At 59.1% G+C, this 18751-nt stretch overlaps 1 protein-coding gene across 1 annotated transcript; it reads right to left on the bottom strand.

The window, feature by feature from the left end:
* Nucleotides 1–261: 261 nt before the first annotated feature.
* Nucleotides 262–14302, bottom strand: TNFAIP8L1 (TNF alpha induced protein 8 like 1). Its single transcript, XM_075535626.1, has 2 exons — nt 14207–14302; nt 262–2162 (listed from the first exon to the last, which is right to left on the bottom strand). Exon 2 carries the CDS (start codon nt 2155–2157, stop codon nt 1597–1599), a length of 561 nt encoding a protein of 186 aa, XP_075391741.1. The 5' UTR covers nt 2158–2162; nt 14207–14302; the 3' UTR covers nt 262–1596.
* Nucleotides 14303–18751: the final 4449 nt, after the last annotated feature.

The following is an 18751-nucleotide window of genomic DNA, read 5'->3' as shown; positions in this document are numbered from 1 at the left end:
TTCCCACAAACCCCAGGGCAGAGCTCCCTGCCTGGTTCCAGGGTCTCCCGTGGCATGGGCTGAAACGTGGCCCAGTGGTGGCTCAGTTAGGCGCTCAGCGGCAAACCGAGAGGTTGTCGGTTCGGTCCCACCCAGAGACCCAACAATAGAGCCCTGCAGTCTGCTCCCAGACGGACGGCGGCCCAGGACACCCTGCGGGGCAGTGATGTGCCATGACCTCGCCCGGAAGGGACAGCGGCACCGTCCACCACACAGTCCAAGTGAGACGCCGCACTTTTATTTAAATGGACCTCTAAGAAGTTCATGACATTTCAGATGCAGGCAAGTGCCCTCAGCCAGGCTGGACAGGCTCCCTCGGGGCGGCACTGAGTCAGAGGGACATGTCCTCGGCTGCCTTTGAAGGCTGAGGGGCAGGTAACAAGAGCCAGTTCTCGGGCTCGTGCAGGGAAGCCAGAACCCACCCCAAAGGGCCGGCCTCGAACCAGAGGGTCTAACAACCAGTGAGCAGAGAGGCAACGGAGTGGAGTGGACTGCAGCAAAGTGATTGCCGCAGGTCGCCACCAGGGGGTAGTGCAGGGCCCATGACCTCTCTCGGTAACCGCACCTGGTGGTCCCTGTGTGGCCTGCGTCTGTGCCATCACTTCTGCTGGCCGTGACCTGGACGCAGCAGTGTTTGAGGAGCCCTTAAAACCTACCCTTCCACCGTGTCCCCCCCCCACACACACACAGCTGAGGACCGGCACCGTCATGGGCACCCAGAGACCAAGGGGACAGCTCACGGCCCTGCCCCAGGCTTGGAATGATGACACAGTGGTGGCTTTGTCCGTCCCTTCATTTCCAAACGGGAAATGGTCGTTTTTAAAAATTAACACACATCCCCATGCCTTTGCCTAAACCCCATGCCCCCCAGGAGTGTGGGTGTGGGGGGGGGCAGCCTCTGTCTGCTGTCCTCTAGAACCACCAGGCTAGAGCCCACCCTTGACCCTCACTGTGTGGCTCCAATGTGCGGTGTCTGCACTGTGGGGGCTGGCCGCCCGGCACAACCTTGACCTTGTTTGAAAGACTTAGACCTTCTTCAGGGGAAGGTATTTGTAAAGTATAGGGGCCAGGGGTAAGCTTTCTGCTCAGGTGGGCTCCAGGGGCAGAGGCAGGGGCCCTGAGGTCAGCTGGATCCCAGATCCCAACAGGAGTGGGAGGTGGAGCCTGAGTAGAGACAAGGCTGATGCCTAGGGGCCAGCCACCTGTCTTCCTGCTGAGTCCCTCTCCCATCAGGCCGGGTGCAGGGACCGTGGGTGGTTAGACTGCTGTTACAGACCACACAGGGAGGTCTTACTGGCTTAGCTCTCAGCCTTAGGACCTGGGTTCGATTCCCGGTCTCACCCACAACCCCCACCCTGTCCATGGGTGCTGGTGTCCTAGGATGTGATGAGGAAGAGAGGCCAGGTGGTGGGCCTGAGACTCAGCCCAGAGACAATGCTACACATCAGAACGGGGGTGGGTCAGCATCTGGGTGGGGTCCCCAGGAGCCAGCCCCGGGTAACAGCTGGGACTGCGCGTCCTTGGGGAAGGGGCTCTGGCCGGAATCCGGGGCTGGGCTCAGATGCTGCCCTCGTCCAGTAGCTTGCCCAGCCCCTCGCAGATGCGCCGCAGGTGGGTGCGGTAGGGCTCCGCGGGGCCATAGAGCGCTGCTAAGAAGTCGCAGTCGGCCAGGCGGCTGAAGACGTGGTTGATGCGGCCGTGGGACTTGGCGGTCAGGTGCGGGCCTACGGCCTGGTGCAGCAGGTCCCGGCACTCGAGCAGCGCAGCGGCCAGCACGCGCCGGTCGAAGGTGAAGTCCACCTGGTGGAAGCTGACAGCCGTCATGGCCAGGCTCCGGGCTCGGCGGCGCAGACCGCGCAGCGTGGCCAGCTCTTCGCCGCCCAGCTGGCCGCTGCGCAGCAGGACGGCCAGCTTGAGCATCACCTTGACCAGGTTCTTGACCATCTTCTGGGCCTCCTTGCGGCTCCGCGTGAACTCCTTGGTGGCCCGGTACAGCTCGTCCAGCACCTCGCTGCTCGTGTCGTCCAGGAGCGCGCCCGCCACCGCCTTGGACGCCATCCTGCTCACCAGCTTCTTCTGGGCCTGCAGAGCCAGGCTCTTGGAGCTGAAGGCGTCCATGGGGCCTGCGGGGACAGACACGGGCCGTCAGCCCTGGAAGGACCCCCACCACCACCGCCGGCCCCGTACAGCACCCTCTGGATGCTGCTGCCTCTGTCTTTACCACCTGCAAAACGGGCACTCACAGACACCCGTGCCCTCAGCCACTCCACGAGGGTGAGGAGGCCTGAAACGCTGAGCTGCTGAGAGGTCAGCAATTCAAACCCACCCAAGGCTCCCATCTGCTCCCAGAGAGGTAGCCTGGGAAGCCCGGATTGGCTCCACGCTGTCACTGTGAGTCAGCCTCTGCTGGTGGCGCAGGCGGTAAAGCGCTCCGCACTGCTAGCAGAAAGGTGGGCAGTTTGAACCTACTCCACGGTGCCTCGGAAGAAAGGCCTGGCGACCTGTTTCTGGAGGATCACAGCCCTGAGCGCTCCACGGAGCCCAGTTCTCTGCACACAAGAGGTCCAACAAGCCTGTCCCGCAGGCCACCAAGAGCAGAGACGGGCCACGCCAGTGAGTTGTCTCAGAACATCTGGCAAATGCACCGTCTGATTATCACTGCAGGCCAGCAGCCAGGGTGGGGCAGGAGGCAGAATCAGGACCGAGGGCAAGCAGGCTGTTTACAGGAAGAGCTTCCTGGGGCTGGAGCACAGAGCAGAGGGTCAGGGGCCCAAAGACAGGTCATGGGGAAGGGAGGGCTCCAGGGGTCTCTGGGCATTCTGGACCCTCTCGGTGTAATCGATGCCAGTCGGTCAGCAGCCCTGAGGACCCAGGCCCTTGGTGACCCCTCACCAGGCCCCTGCCTCAGCCTTGGAGGCAGGACTCATGGCCGGCCCCCCGTTGAACATACAAGTCGAGATCTTGGATCCTTTATGTAAATGAGTTTTTTTCCTGAATGTTCTGCCTCTCAGGGTTCCATCTACCTGGCCCCCCTTACCATCTTTCCATTGCTCACTCATCAAACTCCTGCTCACTCTGCAAGTCTCAGCGTCTCCATCGGTCTCCTGGTGAACTCCTATACATCCCCCAATGCCCTGGTCCCTGAGCCCCTGCCCCATCCCTGGCGAACCTCTGCTTGTTCCCTTCAGCCCAGCCTGGACATTACATCCTCTAGTTCCCAAGCTATGAAAGAGGCAACTCTCTGCTCCGCACCCCCGTGCCCAGGCCTCCCTGCCACCCCCCTTCACCTCCTCCCCCAGTTCAGCACGTGCCTCGACCCAAGCCCCAGGGACCTGCTTCCCTGAGTGCTGTGTCCACAGGACCTCAGAGAGGCCTGCCAGGGAGTGAGGGGAGCCTGTGGGAGCCCCGAACAAAGGGGCCAGCTTGGGACAGCCCCCTCACCTGCGACCCTGCATGGAACCACCCTCAGCCAGGCCAGGCCAAAAATGCCAAGTGGGCACACAGTCGCCCCCAGAGGTTCCCACAAAGCCAGGCTTTGTGTCCACTCAGCCTTGGGGGAGAAGTCCCAGCTGCTGGCTGCCTGCTGGCCTGCCTCAGAGGTCAGGGTAGGCGGCCTGGCCTGGGCCCCTCCCAGCCGCAGAGCCCGCCCTGCACCAGCCTGGCAGCCCCCAGCCAGCAGCCCTGCTCCACAGTCATCACACCCACGAGCTCAGAGAGGCCAGGCTGCTTCCCCAAGGCCACTCAGCCACAGGGGACAGAGCCTGACCTTGAACCCAGTCCTGCCCCAGGACTCCCCCCACGCCGTCCTGAGGGGCACCGAAGACCCCCCTGCCTTCCACACCTGAAACCTCAGAGCCACTCCAGTCCTTCCCTGCCTAGAGCAGCCCCCCAAATAGACCCCTCCAGGCTCTGGCTCCTTGGACAAGCAGCACGGCCACCCCCTGGCTCAGTTTCCTCATCTGTTGGTTGCCAGAGATCCACCATCCTAGCTCCCCGACTCGCCTCTCTTAGGACCCAGCTCTGGGAGGCACTGAGAATGCACGCAAGCCTCTGGGGGCATTCAATCACTGTGCACCTGCCCGGACCTCGCCCTCCCTCAGTCCTCATCTCACCTGCCCGACTCCTGCCCGGCCTCCACCTCCTGGGGGCCCTCCTAGAGGAGGCTGAGACTGAGCCAGGTGCCCCTGCCTGTCCTTGTCCAGGTCTTGCTCATACCTGGCCTGGTGCCCTGGGGCACAGGACCTTCCCTGGCGCCATCTGATTCACAGCCGCCTTAAAGGGCAGCGGAAAACTGTCCCCTGGGAGTTTCCGGGAGGATAACTTTATTTTTCTCTTCATTCCATTTTCTTTTATTTTTTTAATCGTTTTATTGGGGGCTCATACAACTCTTATCACAATCCATTCATCCATCAATTGTGTCAAGCACAGCTGTACATTCGTTACCCTCATCATTCTCAAAACATTTGCTCTCCACGTAAGCCTCCAGCTCCTCATTTTACCCCCTCTCCCCGCTCCCCACTCCCTCATGAACCCTTGATCATTTCAAAATTATTATTTCATCATATCTTACGCTGTCCGACATCTCCCTCCACCCACTTTTCTGTTGTCCATCCCCCAGGGAGGAGGTTATATGTAGATCCTTGTAATCGGTTCCCCCTCTCTACCCCACCCTCCCTCCACCTTCCCAGTATCTCCACTCTCCCCACTGGTCCTGAAGGGATCATCCGTGCTGGATTCCCTGTTTCCAGTTCCTGTCTGTACCAGTGCACATCTCTGGTCTAGCCAGATATGTAAGGTAGGACTGGGATCATGACAGTGGGGGTGGGGGGGGAGCATTTAGGAACTAGAGGAGAGTTGTAGGATTCATCGTTGCTACATGCACCCTGACAGGATGACCTTTTACAGGAGCAGCACACCTCGTCTGTCTTTCTCCCTCGCTGCTGCTGGTGCTTCTTCACCGCGGGCCTTCTGGGGAGCAGCCCAGGGCTCCCGGGGGGGCAGTGGGCACTTCGTGCGTAAGTGCTTCCTGAATCATCAGGATGTCCTGTCTGCAGACATCAGAAGGCTCGGCTGCCTGCCCCTTTCACACATGAGCCCACTGAGGCTCTGAGAGGTGGGGCCCGAGGCCACAACTCTCCAGCCAGCTGGTCTCCCTGTGTCGGCCCGGCAGGGCTTGGCTCCTCTCCAGGTTGAGACCTCCCACCCTGCGGGGACTGAGGGTTGCCGGGTGCAGCCGGTTTACAAACTGCAGGAAGGGGCCTGGGCTCCCAGCTGCCTCCCCTCTGCAAGCCCGGCAGGAAGAGGGGGACCTACCCCCCTCCGTGGGCCCCAGAACTGCCCACACCTGGGCCAGCCCAGCTGCGTGACCTCCGGCCCCTTCTCCTGACCCATTGTTCAGCCAGAAACCCACCCAGGGAAGCCGTCCTTGAGCAGATCACAGACGGATGGACAGACAGCCGGCCAGCCAGCCGAAAATAAACTCGGCTTCCTTCCTCCCTGCACGCTGAACCCGGCCAGCCGGTGGACAGGAGGCTGCTGTGTCGTGTCACCCTGCCCCCCTGCCAGTAGGGGCCACCTCTTGAGGGCTGGACCCCACCTCTGGGCCATGCCCCAAATCCCTAGGCATCCCAATGCTGCCATGAGCCAAAAGGCCAAACTCAGTGCCAATGAGTCGATGACAACTCACAGGGACCCTGCGGGACAGGGTGGAACTGCTCCTGCGGGTTTTCCGAGACTAAATCTTTACAGGAGTAGAAAGCTTCGTCTTTCTGCTCCGGAGCGGCTGGTGGTTTCGAACTGCTGACCTCGCAGTTAGCAGCCCAGTGAGTAACCCCTATGCTCTCATGAGCAAAAGGAGACGCTCGCCCCCACCGCCCAAATTCCCCCAGCGGCCCCTTAGGAGGCCAGGCCACTCCAGCTGGAAGAGGAGGTTGCAGAAACAAGAGAAATGACGCTGCCTTCCTCACGTAACCCCAACACACGCATGGACACACACACACACACACACACACACACACACACACACACACACACACACACACACATACATTCACAGCACCAGGTTCCAAGCTGCCTGGTGAGTTTGAACCGCCTTCCTCCCCAAGGGCAGCGGACTGCCTTAACCGCTGTGCCACCAGGGCTGCGGGAAACTGAATGGGGCAGGATCGGTGTAGGAGTGAAGTGGGTGGGGAGATTGGCCTGCGGGTGACAGGATGGTGACCTGGGCCACAGCTGGTCAGGGAAAGGCACCCTGGGGAGGAGCCCCTGGAGCTGGGATCGGAAGGGCAGGCTCAGGGACAAGGTGTCCGGGCGGGGGGGGCAGAGGGCACAGTGCATGCAGAGGGGCAGGGCCGGGCCTGGCATGTTGAAGGGCAGCGAGGAGGCCCATGTGGTTGGAGGGGGCGAGGGGAGGAGGGGAGGGCGGGGGACAGAGCAGGGTAAGCCAGCCCTTGGGCCCAGGGAGGTTGGACCCCTGGAGGGTTCTGGGCAGCAGGGTGCCCCTGACTCAGGTGATCACAGGTGACCCCTGGCTGCAGAGGGGAGAACAGGCCCCCCCTCAGACCCACGGCCAGACCCCCCCCCCGGGGGCTCGGGTTGACGCCAACAGTGACTGTTCACTGAATGGGGGGGGGGTCCCGTTCTACCCAGCTACCCACAGTTGTCGAGGAATAAAGGGCTGGAGATTGACTTCTGACCAGTCTGCAGTTGAAGACCCCGGGGAGCCCGGCCCAGCTCTGGCACCCGAGGACGGAGGCGGGGTGTCGCCGTGAGCTGGACTCACAGCAACTGGTTGTGCCCCCCCAGACAGGGAGGGTTGTCACCGCCCCATGCCTGGCCCTCCCCTGCTCTGCCTGCCCACACACTCGTTCCCAAAACCTGGGGTGCTGGACTCCTGCCCTCTGCCAGCCCCAGCCACCTCCTGGACTATGAACTTCAGAGCCCCAAATGGCCTGTAAACACCACATGCTGCTCCAGCCCCACTGGCCTCCTCTCTGCTCCTCCTTCACAGCAGGTCCTGTCCTGCCCCAGGGCCTTTGCAGGGCCTTGCCCTCTGCTGGGGGAGGGCGGGCATGGGGTCCGTGCTCAAAGGCCTCCCCTGATCCTGTACCTGGGACTCACTCCCAGAATGCTCATCCCCGGTGTTAAAAACTAAAATAATGACAAACCCAAGTCATTGCCGTCACCACCAAGTCCGTGGCGACCTTACAGGGCAGAACAGGGCAGGCCAGGCCCTGTGGGTTTCCCAGTCACTCGTTTTTCCGCTCTCTGGAAAATGAACTACCATTAATTCGCTCCCCCACGCCCCTCACCTGACTCACAGGGACCCCCATGCACTGTGGGCCCCAACGTGGCCGGGCCTCAAGCCCCCGTGACGGGCTTCAGATGGAACCGCCAGGATCCAGTTTCCAGAAGCAAATCACCAGGCCTTTCTTCCTAGTCTGCTGGCGTCCCCTGTTGCACCCCACGGACAGACGAGATGCACCAGCCAGGAACTGAGCTCCCGGCCCCCCTGCACCCACTGGTCCACCACTGTCTGTCCGGAGGGGCCTGTTAGGGACGGCGTGGCTGACCAGCACGCTGCATGTCCGGTTCGTCCACGTCGGCGAGTCTGCAGGGTTCACCCATGCCGCAGCAAGACATCCTCTTGTCTTAGAGCAGCGGTTCTCAACCTGTGGGTCGTGACCCCTTTGGAGGTCGAACAACCCTTTCACAGGGGTGGCCCAATTCATGACAGCAGCAAAATGACAGTGATGAAGTAGCAACAAACATAATTGTATGGTTGGGGGTCCCCACCACATGAGGACCTGTATGAAAGGGTTGCGGCCTCAGGAAGATTGAGAACTGTTGTCTTAGCGGAGCCATGGTGGCATCGTGGGTATGCACTGGGCTGCTAACTGCAAGGTCAGCTGTTTGAAACCACCAGCCCCTCCATGGAAGAAAGTCGAGGCTTTCTACCCCCGTGAAGGGCTGTAGTCTGGACAGAGGCCGCTCTCCCTGTGCTACAGCAGTGACTCGAAGGCAGGGAGTTTGGTTTCTTAGTTTGAGTCTGTCTTTGTCGGGAGACCCCGTGGACTCCTGACCACCGTGGCTGACCCTGCCGGTATCTGAAATGAAGGCAGTCCACCTCCTAGCATCAAGGAACCCTGACGGCAGAGTGGATACACACTGGGTGGCTCACCGCAAGGTCACCAGTTCGAAACCACCAGCCGCTCTGAACAAAGAAAGAAGGGACTGTCTACTCCTGTGAAGAGTTACCCTCTCAGAAACCCACAGGGGCGGTTCTACCCTGCCCTAGGGGGTCGCTGGGAGCGGGCATGGACTCGGTGGTGGTGAGTTTGGCTTTTGAGTTTCCCTCCCAACATCACGGCCCCACAGGAGCAACCGCAGCGTGACACTGGTGGACTCTGACCCACCACGGCTGATGTGCACACCAGCGGACACCACGGACAGTGAGGGCTAGCTTCCTAAAGATCTCAGTGCTTGCTGGCCACCCTCCCGATACACCCCCACACCCCAGAGAGCCAGCCCCATGTCTCCCTCCCTCCCTACAGAGAAAAAAAGCACAAACCAAAGCTTGTGGTCCCACCCCTCCCATGGCACTGCAGAGGAAAGGTCTGGTGGCTGGGAGACCGGATAGAGCGGGATTCCACTGTCCCACAGGGGCTGGCCGCAGGAGTGGGAACTGGCTGGAGGACAATGGGTTTGTCAGTGTATGTCTGTGTTTTTCAATGCTTGCTGAAGATTGTGAATTGTTGTGGTTCTCAGGTATTGTGGAGTCCGTGCCGAATCATAGCAACCTGAGGCCCTGCCCCACCTGGTTCTGTCCTCGCCCATGGAGGCAGCCGCTGTGTCCGTCCATATTGTCAAGGGCCTTCCTCTTTTTCCCTGCCCCTGGGGTTGACCAAGCATGGTGTCCTTCTCCAGGGAATGGTCTCTCCTGACAATGTGTCCAAAGTGCATGAGAGAAGTCACACCATCTGTGATAGGTAGGTTTATTGTGCCCAGCTGGCCAATAGGAACATGTGGGATTAACCAGTTTGATTGGAGGGCAAAGAGAGAAAGGGCTCTGCAAGGCCCACCCCTCTCCCTCGTGCTCTCTGGTGATCGAGGCTTGCAGGTTGCTTCTGTACCTAGTTCTCCACCTCAACCTGTGAGCTGCACTGCCTGTGGGCCAAGCCAACCTGTGGACATGTTGCTAGAGCTTGAGGCTCCTTCAAGACCTGCTTCTCCACACTTCCGGTGTGTACATCGCTTGAGCTTGAGGCTGGTGGATCTTGTCGCCTTGCATTGCTTGTGTTTGATACCCCATCCAGCCTCCATCACTGAGCTCCTGATGACCCACCCTCCTGCTTACTGCCTCTGGGCAGACTCTGCCTGCCTTGCCCCAGTGAGGACTCTGTTGTCTGCTTCCTTGACCTTGGACCAGGCAGTCCTTTTGAGTTGAAGGATTTCCAGTATGTTAACCATTTCATGGAACTGAGCCCTCTGTACTGCTGTGTGGACTAGTTAGCTATTACATTCCTTGTATAAATATATATATCTAATCACAAGTGTCCTGGTTTCATTTCTCTAGAGAACCCTGCCCAACACACCATCTTTGCTTCCCATGGGCACTCTGGCTGTACTTCTTCCAAGACAGATTTGTTTGTGCTTTTGACAGTTCATGGTGCCTTCTAGATTCTTTGCCCACACCATCGTTCAAACGCATCAAGATATCTTCAGTCGTGCATCTGAGACCACGGCTTGGATCAGGCACACCTTAGTGTTCAAAGTAACATCCTTGCAGTTTGTTTGTTTAGCATTTGAAAGAGGCCTCCTGTAGCAGGTTTACCTAACAAAGTACATCTTTCGGTCCCTTGGCTGCTGTTTCCATGAGCAATGATGGTGGATCCAAGCAAGACGGAATCCTTGACAACTTCAACCTTTTCTCCGTTTATCATTATGTTACCGACTGATGCAGGTATGAGGATTGGGGTCTTCTTGCCACTGAGGTGCAATCTACACTGAGGGCTGCAATCCTTGATCTGCATCAGCAAGTCCTCCTCGCTTTCAGTGACCAGACCGAGGTTGAAATTGTAAATTAAGGAGGGGGATGGAAGGGATTTATAACTCAAACCCTCAAATCTGCATTCGACAGTTCAAACCACCCATCTACCCCACCTCCCTGCATATTCTATCTCACCTCCTCTCCTGATTTCTCTTCTCCTCCTGAGGGACCTCCACCCTCTCTTTCACCCAAGTCAATATTGTACACCTTCCAGCCCTTGCCCACCCCACCCCCGCCCTTGGGACCCTCCAAAGTCTCTTTGTCTTGGTTTATATCCTCACGCAATGTCTGTCCTTTTGTGACTGATTTCACTCAGTGGGATGTCCTCCAGGTGTATCCATGCTGTGAGGGGCTTCCTGCTCTCACGGTCCTTTTTCAGGGGTGTGTAGTATTCTACCGTGAGCATGGGCCAGAGTCCCTTTGTCTATTCCGTGACTGACATGCACTGGGGCTGCTTCCCTCTCCTCGCTGTGGTGAATGTGCCCTGATGGATGTGGGTGAGCACGTGTACATCTGTGCTGTGGCTCTCACTCCTGGAGGGGGGCCACCCCACAGAGGGGTTGCTGGCGTATGGAGCCTTTGTTCCCGGCGGCTCGAGGTCTCGCTGTTATCTCTTTGCCTAGTGGCTAGATTACATGCCCTGTCGTTTTAAAAAGTGGCCACCACTGAATGCTGGGCTCGAAGAATTCCTGAAAACACAGCGAGTGGCCTTCAGGAACTGAGGCCAACGGGCTCTGGGCGGCCCCGCCCCCACCCATCAATTCTTCATGTCCTACACACAGGCGTCAATAATTGATAGCTGTGTTCTCAGCCGGGGCCGAGCCAGCCAACTCGCCTGTCTCAAGCCTGGCTGTGGTGCCCCAGGGGGTCATCCTCTCTGTCCCTGTCCCCCACCCCCACCTGCCACAAACTTCTGGGGTGCTCAGCACACTCTGCTTTGTCTCAGCTGCTACTTGGCTTCCATCACAAAGGGGATGACGGGGGCGGTGGGGATATGGCAGACGGTAGTGGGGGGCAACAGGGACACCAGGGATTCTCAGCCTCAGGTCCCTGGAGCCTTCAAGGGATGTCCTGAGGATGGGCTGAGTGGGAGAGGGACCTTGCACCACTGAGGAGGGTACGTGGGGTGAAGACCACTGTAAGGATGGGATGCCAGGGGAGACTCAGCCTCAGCAAATGGCTTCTAACCACTAATGGAGGGGCTCAGGGGTCCCCCCAGAAGACATGTGGATTAAAAACCCAAAAAACTCACCGCCACCGAGTGGATTTTGACTCATTGTGACCCTGTAGGACACGCTAGAACTGCCCTGGCAGGTTCCCTTAGGAAAGTAAACAGTCCTGTCTTTTGTCCTGTGGTGGGGCTGGTGGTTTCAAACTGCTGACCTTACGGTGAGCACGTCGCCCACTGTACCCCCAAGGCCCTCAGGGAATCTCAAATTCCCCGCTTCTCCCCTCCTCAGCCTCCCATAGGCCTAACCTTATCTCTTATCTCCGCACATGAACCGAGCATCCACCTCTACCCTGGTCCCCGGCTCTGTCCTTGCTCCCCACAGTCATGGGGCACCCGTCCCTACCACCCCTCCTTAGCCCTCACGGGCTCCCACGTCCCTCTGGTCAAAGCCAGAGTCTTCCTCATGGTCCACAGGGCACTGTCCGCCCTGCCTCGTCCCCTCCCCCCCCTCCCCAGCTACATGGGCCGCCTCCCAGTTCCTCTGACTCACCTGGTCAGATTCTGCCCCAGGGCCTTTGCAGGGCTACACCCTGTTTCCCACTTCTCTGAGGGGCTGTTTCTCTCCCATCAGTTGGGTTTCGGCTGGAAGATCACCTTTGAAAGGGGCTGTCCAGGCCCCGCATCTAAACTCATTTCTGTCTTCCCTCCACTATTCGTTGTAATATTGCTGGTTGTGCAGTGTGTCCCCTCCCCAGCAGGAGGGGGTGGGGCACCATGGGCCAGCCGGACATGTCTGTCTGGCTCAGCACCTGCCTGGCCACAAGCTCGGCTCACAGGAGGGGCTCAGGGCCCGTTGACGGCAAACACACCATCTCCCAGCACATCCGACAACACACCTCGGGGAGTTCATCTGAGGGCCCCATTGTCTCACTGGGGAAACTGAGGCCCAGAGAGAAAAGGAGAGATAGGCCAAGGACCCTACAGCCCTCCCCCTACCCTCATCCCCCAGACCCCAGGAGCCTTTGTAGCAAAGACTTCATGTGGAAAGCTCACGATCTTTCCTCATTCACACTTGCTGCCAGTGGGGGATCAAGTCACTCACACACACACACCCCCACACACCCTTAAGTAGAGGGGTGCATGGAGGCAGTGCAACGCTTTCTCGGTGCCCCTCAGTGTACCCCCGCACCGGGTTATCTCATCCTCCTTCCAGAGGTGCAGCCCCCCATTATACAGATGGGAAACTGAGGCCCGGTGCACTACACCACGTGATCCCGAGAGCTTCCCGATATGGTGGCCAGAAAGGCCTCAGTAAGGCCCAGCCCCTGACCTGCAGGCCATTCTGGCTCACGGCGACCCCTCCAGGGCAGGGTAGAACTGAGCAGGCTCCACCGAGAGGGTTTGAACCTGACCACCGCACCACCAGGGCTCCTTACTACAGCTCGGGTGGGTGGGGTTCCAGCAGTGGGGAGGCTGGGGGATACTCTGTGCGGTGCAGCTGAACCCGGCCCCTCTCTGGGCCTGTCACACCTGGGGCCCTGAGCCCCAGTAAAGGTGAGTTACTCTTTAGTCTCTATCACTGGGTGGGGCCGTTGCCATGGCAAAGGCTGATGTTTCCTCCTCAAACACCCTCTCTCACCCCCCTGGACACAGGGGACACTGAGTGTGCTTGAACCCCCTGGCCCATGCACTGAGCCTCACCTGCTCAGGTGGGGGGACAACTGAGGCTTAGGGGGCACTGGAGCCACCCAAGGCCACACTCTCCAGACATACTCCAGCTTTATCTGTCTCAGAGACCCCTGTAGCCCTCTCAGAATGGGTGCCAGCCCCCCCACGCCCCACAGGGGTCCAGGCACTCACCAGGTGCTGGCTGAGGCCGCCCAGCCCGGAGGACAAGTGAAGCCAACCCAGGTGTTGTGTGGCGGGACGGTTTCCATAGGTACAGCGTCCTCGGTTGGCCGCTCCCCAGTCCCTCCCTGCTGCCAGCCCTCGCCAGTGGGGTTGCTCCCCAGGCAGGCATGTTATGGTTTAAAGTTGGCGCCCTGTGGACCTGCCCTGAGAAGGCAGGTAGGGCTGGACCTGGCCAGGCGAGGAGGCCCGTATGGGGTGGCTGGGCCCCCTCTCCCCACGTCCCCGCAGGGGTTTCTAGCAGTCCCCATTTTACAGAGGAATCCATCCTCTGGGTTGGCCAATGCACAGAAAATCTCCCACTGGGATTTGTCTAACTCCATGGCCCAATCTCCAACCACTGGTATGAGCTGTCCTCACCCACTGCCCTCCTCCCCCACCGGCTCTGCTGGCTCAGGCAAGCTCCGTCCTGGTCCCTTCACCGCCAGGTAGGCCCTCCCTTCTTCCAGAAAGCCCTCTCTGCAGGTGCGGGTAGGTGGGAAAGGGTTCTGAAGACCCCAGAGGAAAGCAAGTTTGGGTCCGCTCGGGGCCCACTTCTCTGGCCTCCTCCTGCACCTCGGTTTCTCCTCCCAGGTCTAGGGTAAGGTCAGGCCGCGGCAGAGGTGGGTGGTCAGAGCAAACTGCCAACAATCACAGCAAAAATGCCTATTTCAGAGCTGGCAAAACTGAGGCCGAGACGGCTCGGCAGAACCCACCAGCCGCAGCGCCTGGCTCGGCTCGCCCAGCCCCGCACCTGGTGTGGCCGCGGGAATCCGGTTTCCAGCATCCTGTTGAAGGGGCAGGGTTCACCCTGGGGGTGGGGCGCTGAACGCGGTGTGGACGGGGGCAGCCCGGGCCCCATCGGTCCTCCCCTAACCCCGACTGCAAGCCAGTGACAGACAGAGGGGACAGGAGGGCAGTGGGGAAAGGGAAACTGAGGCAGAAGGACTGGCGGGGACACGAGGCAGGGGTTCAGGGAGTGGGGGACAGGGGAGGCAGAGGGTGGTCGGTTAGCCTCTGGGGTGCGCTGACATGGGGGCGCCCCTGCACCCCTACCTCACCTGATCTCCGGGGCCCGTCTGTCGGTCTGAACGTCGGGGCTCTGTCCAGCCGCCTCCGAGGGGCCAGGGCGTCGCGGCGGCTGTGGGACTCGAGGCGGGGCGGGGCCGGCGGGTAGACCACGCCCCTAACCGCCCCGCCCCGCCGCGCGTCTCCGCCCCGCCGCGCCCCGCCCACAAGGAAGGGGCCGTAGCGGCGTCAGGTGGGGGCGGGCCAAGGAAGCTGGATCAACCAATAGAAGCACAGGCGAGATACGAAGTGGCCAATGGGAACTTGGGGCCTCGGGTGGGCGGAACCTTAGGTGGGCGGGGCCTGGCGGCCGACGGGGGATTCCTCCGGAATCCGGGAAGGGCCGGATGCGGGGGAGCGGCGGACTGGGGGGCGCCTGCCAGCGATAAGAGAGAGGAAGGAGATTTTACAGACTCAGAGATAGCAAGAGTGGAGGCAGCATGAAGAAACCGCCGCCGTGCTGAGTGGCTCTGCGCCTGCCTCTTTCTCTGTTGGACTCAGTTTACCCATTATAAACTCGCGCTCACTGCCCATTGAGTCGATGCCGACTCTCAGCGACCCTATGGGCAGGGTGGAACCGCGTCTGTGGGTTTCTGAGACTACCTCTTTACGGGAGTAGAAAGTCCAGTCATTCTCCCATAAAGCCGCTGGTGGGTCCCAACTACTGACCTTGCAGATCGAAGGCCAGCGCTTAGCCACACTGCCACCGGGGCTCCTATATTAGGGAAACGGGAGCATGGGCTAAGTATGGCCACGCAGGACCCTCTACATCAGTCACCAGGGCGTCCCTAAAAATGTTCTCTGCAACCCTGGGCCAGCTGACTGCCCTTTTGGTTGTAGAGAAAACACCCTCCCTTCACTGAACTGTAACCCCGACGTCCACCTTGTCATGCCTCGATTTCCGTGGGAATGCCCCAGAGGGCCGCTGGGCCCGGAGGATGCAGCTGGGAGGCCTGGGAGCCAGGCCCTTGGGCGGCTCCCACCTCCCTGTCCCTGGGCTTCTGGCTCATTTCCTCCTGGAGCCCAGGTCAGGTGCCGGCAGGCTGGCCTCGGGGACCTGCGAGCCTGGAGCCATGTGCTGCCTGGGCTACTGCCTCCGGGCCACTCCTGTGTGCCATGGCCTTCCCTGAGCCCCCGGGGACACAGTGAGGGACCCTGTCACAGTCCTCAGGCGACATAACAGTGTCTCCTCTTTATCCACTTTCTGGATCAAGTAACGGAGCTGATGGTCAAGAATATTGAATGTACCGGAAGAACGGGCAAACCTGCCCTGGAAGAAGTAGAGCCAGAGAGCTCCTTAGAGGCAAGGATGACCGGTCTTCAGCTGACATACTTTGTCCAGCTCCTGGAGAAGGACATCGGGCTGGGTCAGAGAGGAAGACCCTCCATTGGATGACAGGATTTCAGCCAAAGCCACTGTCAATTTCGCTCCCACCTCCTTGCACCCGCAGACCTCCCCCTCTGCCCCACCGCCCCCACCATGGCTGACGTGGAGATCAGGTCCTCTGCGACCGTGCTGGCTGTTCACTGTGGGAGCAGCATCCCTGGCCTCCACCCTCCAGATCCCAGCAGCACCCACCAGTTGTAACGACTACCGAGGGCTCACTGGGGCCCAGAGGCAGAGAAGGGTGTTTAGAGACCCTTCAGAACACATGTTCCAGTGCATTGCGGGTGGCACAGGCTAGCACGTGGGTTTACCCCAGCGGGGTTGTTGTCTGCCAACACGGCCCGCCTCCATGTCTCTCAGCCTCAGTTCCCCGCCTCTGGGTGATGGGGACACTACAGTTACTGAGCCCTCAAATCAGATGCTGCAGAACACCCCCCAGCAGCGTGTCTGCTCATCATAATATCAGTAGGAGGGTAGGTTAAAAGGTACCGCGACAACGCCATGGAAACCTTCATGAAACGGAAATGCCCAAACACGAAGCTGTTGTTTTCTCAACACGTCCTCCACCCAGATATGTCCATTTCTCAAGGCGCCGTTTCCACCCCTCTAAGCCTTCCCTGGTGGCGGAGTGGTTACACGTTGTCGGGCTACGCACGTCAAGGTCAGCAGTTCAAAACCACCAGCCACTCTGAGCCCCGAAGGACGAGGCTCTCGACTCCCATGGGCGTTACGGCTGCGAAAGCCCACAGGGACAGCTCTTCTCTCCTCCACGGGGCTGCTATGAGTTGGCATCGACTTACTTGATGGCTGTGAATTTGGGTGTTTTGGGTTTCACTGTTTTAATCCTGCCCTGGAGCATTCCACACTCTTCCATTTCCACGTCAAAACGGCAGTTGGGCATCCTTCCAAAAAAAAAAAAAGCCAAAACCCAAATAAATACACTCACTGCCACAGAGTTGATGCCACCTCACAGTGACCCTGCAGGACAGGGTCGAACTGCCCCTGCAGGTTTCCAAGCCGGACAGGCACAGAAAGCTCCATCTTTCTCCTGCAGGGCAGCTGGTGGTTTCAAACTGCCGACCTCGTGTATCGCACGCAGCCCCACTGGTAACCACTACGTCACTAGGGCTCCTTTGGCATCTTCGATATTCCTGTTCAATGTTCTTCGAGTCTCTGGGGAACAAGATAGAAGTCTGAAGGGGCCCTGCCGGGCTGTAGGCATACAGGGGATCGATTTCTCTTTGAAGGAGGAGCAGGAGCATTGTCATGATGGAAAACAAAACAATTCTTAGGGCAACCTTGCTGCCTGTTTCCTCAATCAGGCATGCAGCTTCCTGTCGGCTTGAAACATCTTCCAATAAGCCCCCTTCAATTGCCCTGGGTCCTCGGAGACATGAATTGTCACAGCCCTCGGGAGAGGCTGGTCTCTCCTGGCGACATGGTCACAGTATGCAGGACACAGTCTCGCCATCCTGGCTCCTATGGAGCACTCTGGGTTTTTTTTTTGCTACCTTCCCCCAAACAGTCTGAGCTGACCTGTTGGCCTTGAAGTTCACTGGTCCAGCAGACCCCCTTGTTTTGTTTACATTCCCCGGCTCCCCTGCAGGCCCCTTAACAGAGGCTTCTGATGAGCACAGGACTTGTCTGCAGCCACCCACTGACGGCAGAGTCCTGTGTACACAGGTCTTGTTTGGAATAAACAGCAGTCCAGTGGGTGATCCCTCAGGCAAATAGCCATTGGCTGCCCACTCGGTTCGGACCCACATGGGTCAGAGCAGGACTGTGTTTCCCGGATCAACGGTTGTGATCTTCCAGCCCAGTGGTTCTTAGCCTTCCTCATGCCATGACCCTTTCATACAGTTCCTCATGGGGTGGTGACCACCCCCCAACCACAGAATTATTTTCGTTGCTACTTCATCACTGTCATGGTGCTACTGTGATGAATCTGGTGACCCCCGTGGAAGGGTGGTTCCACCCCCCAAAGGGGTCACAATCCACAGATTGAGAACCGCTGTTCTGGGCGGAGATCACCAGGCCTTTCTTCTACATTGCCTCTGGGTGGATTTGAACTGCCAGCTGTTTGGTCGGCCGCCTAGTGCTTCACTGATTGCACCACCAGGGGCTCCAGCTGGACCACAGGTGTTCCCACAGGTGGTCCCTGACTCACGACAGGGCTTCATAAATGGAATACCTCCTCTTCTTTCTTTCTTTTTTTAAGTTTTCATGATGATTGGCACAGCCTGCGTGCGGTACGGCAGGTAGAGATGGTAAATCATGACCTTGAATGTTTGTGAGCCTGAGATGGACATCCGCAAACTAAATACTGCCATGCTGGGTGTTGCTCACGATGAGCTGGACACCCCCTCCCCCCCTCCCCCCCTCCCCCCATCATAACAGACCATCCCAAGGGGCGCGCAGCACTGGAATACATGGCAAGTCAGCTGCACTTGTGTGGGTTCCCGCCCACAGCCACCCTGCGCCCTGCAGAACGAAGCGCATTGCCCCTGCGCCTGAGCCCATGGTTGCAGCCAGTGTGTCCATCCATCTCGAAGGCCTTCCTCTGTTTCACAGCCCCTCCACCTTACCAAGCAGCACGAAGTCCTTTTCCAGGGACCGGTCTCTCTTGATGGCATGGTCAGTGTGTAAGACAAAGCCTTGTCATCCTTGGTTCTAAGCAGCACTCTTATTGGTGCCTGTAGTCATCCAACCACCATCGAATCTATTCCAGCTCACGGTGACTCCACAGAGGTGCCCAAGACAGTAAGCCTGCACGGGAGCAGACAGCCTCGTCTTTCTCCCAAGGATCAGCTGGCAGCTGGCGGGTCTGTGGGTTAGCAGCCCAAGGCTCCTGGGACTGAAACACAAACAAACGCACTCTCATTGAGTTTGGTTCCGATGCAGAGTGACCCTGTCCGACAGGGTAGAACTGCCCCTGTGGGTTTCCGACACTGCCGACTCTTTACGGGAGTAGAGAGCCTCATCCTGGTGGTTTTGAACTGCTGACCTTGCGGCCTGACGCATAACCACCCCACACATACCTCCCCGCCCACACACACACCACTGCCATCAAGTCCATGCTGACTCATTGCGACCCCAGCAGACAGAGGAGGCCTGCCCTGTGGGTTCCAAGACTGCAAGTCTTCACAGGAGG

The sequence above is a fragment of the Tenrec ecaudatus genome, chromosome 1, assembly GCF_050624435.1.
Source record: "Tenrec ecaudatus isolate mTenEca1 chromosome 1, mTenEca1.hap1, whole genome shotgun sequence".
NCBI lineage: Eukaryota > Metazoa > Chordata > Mammalia > Afrosoricida > Tenrecidae > Tenrec > Tenrec ecaudatus.
Note: the sequence above shows the minus strand (reverse complement) of the source record. Positions and strands in the feature narration are given on the sequence as shown.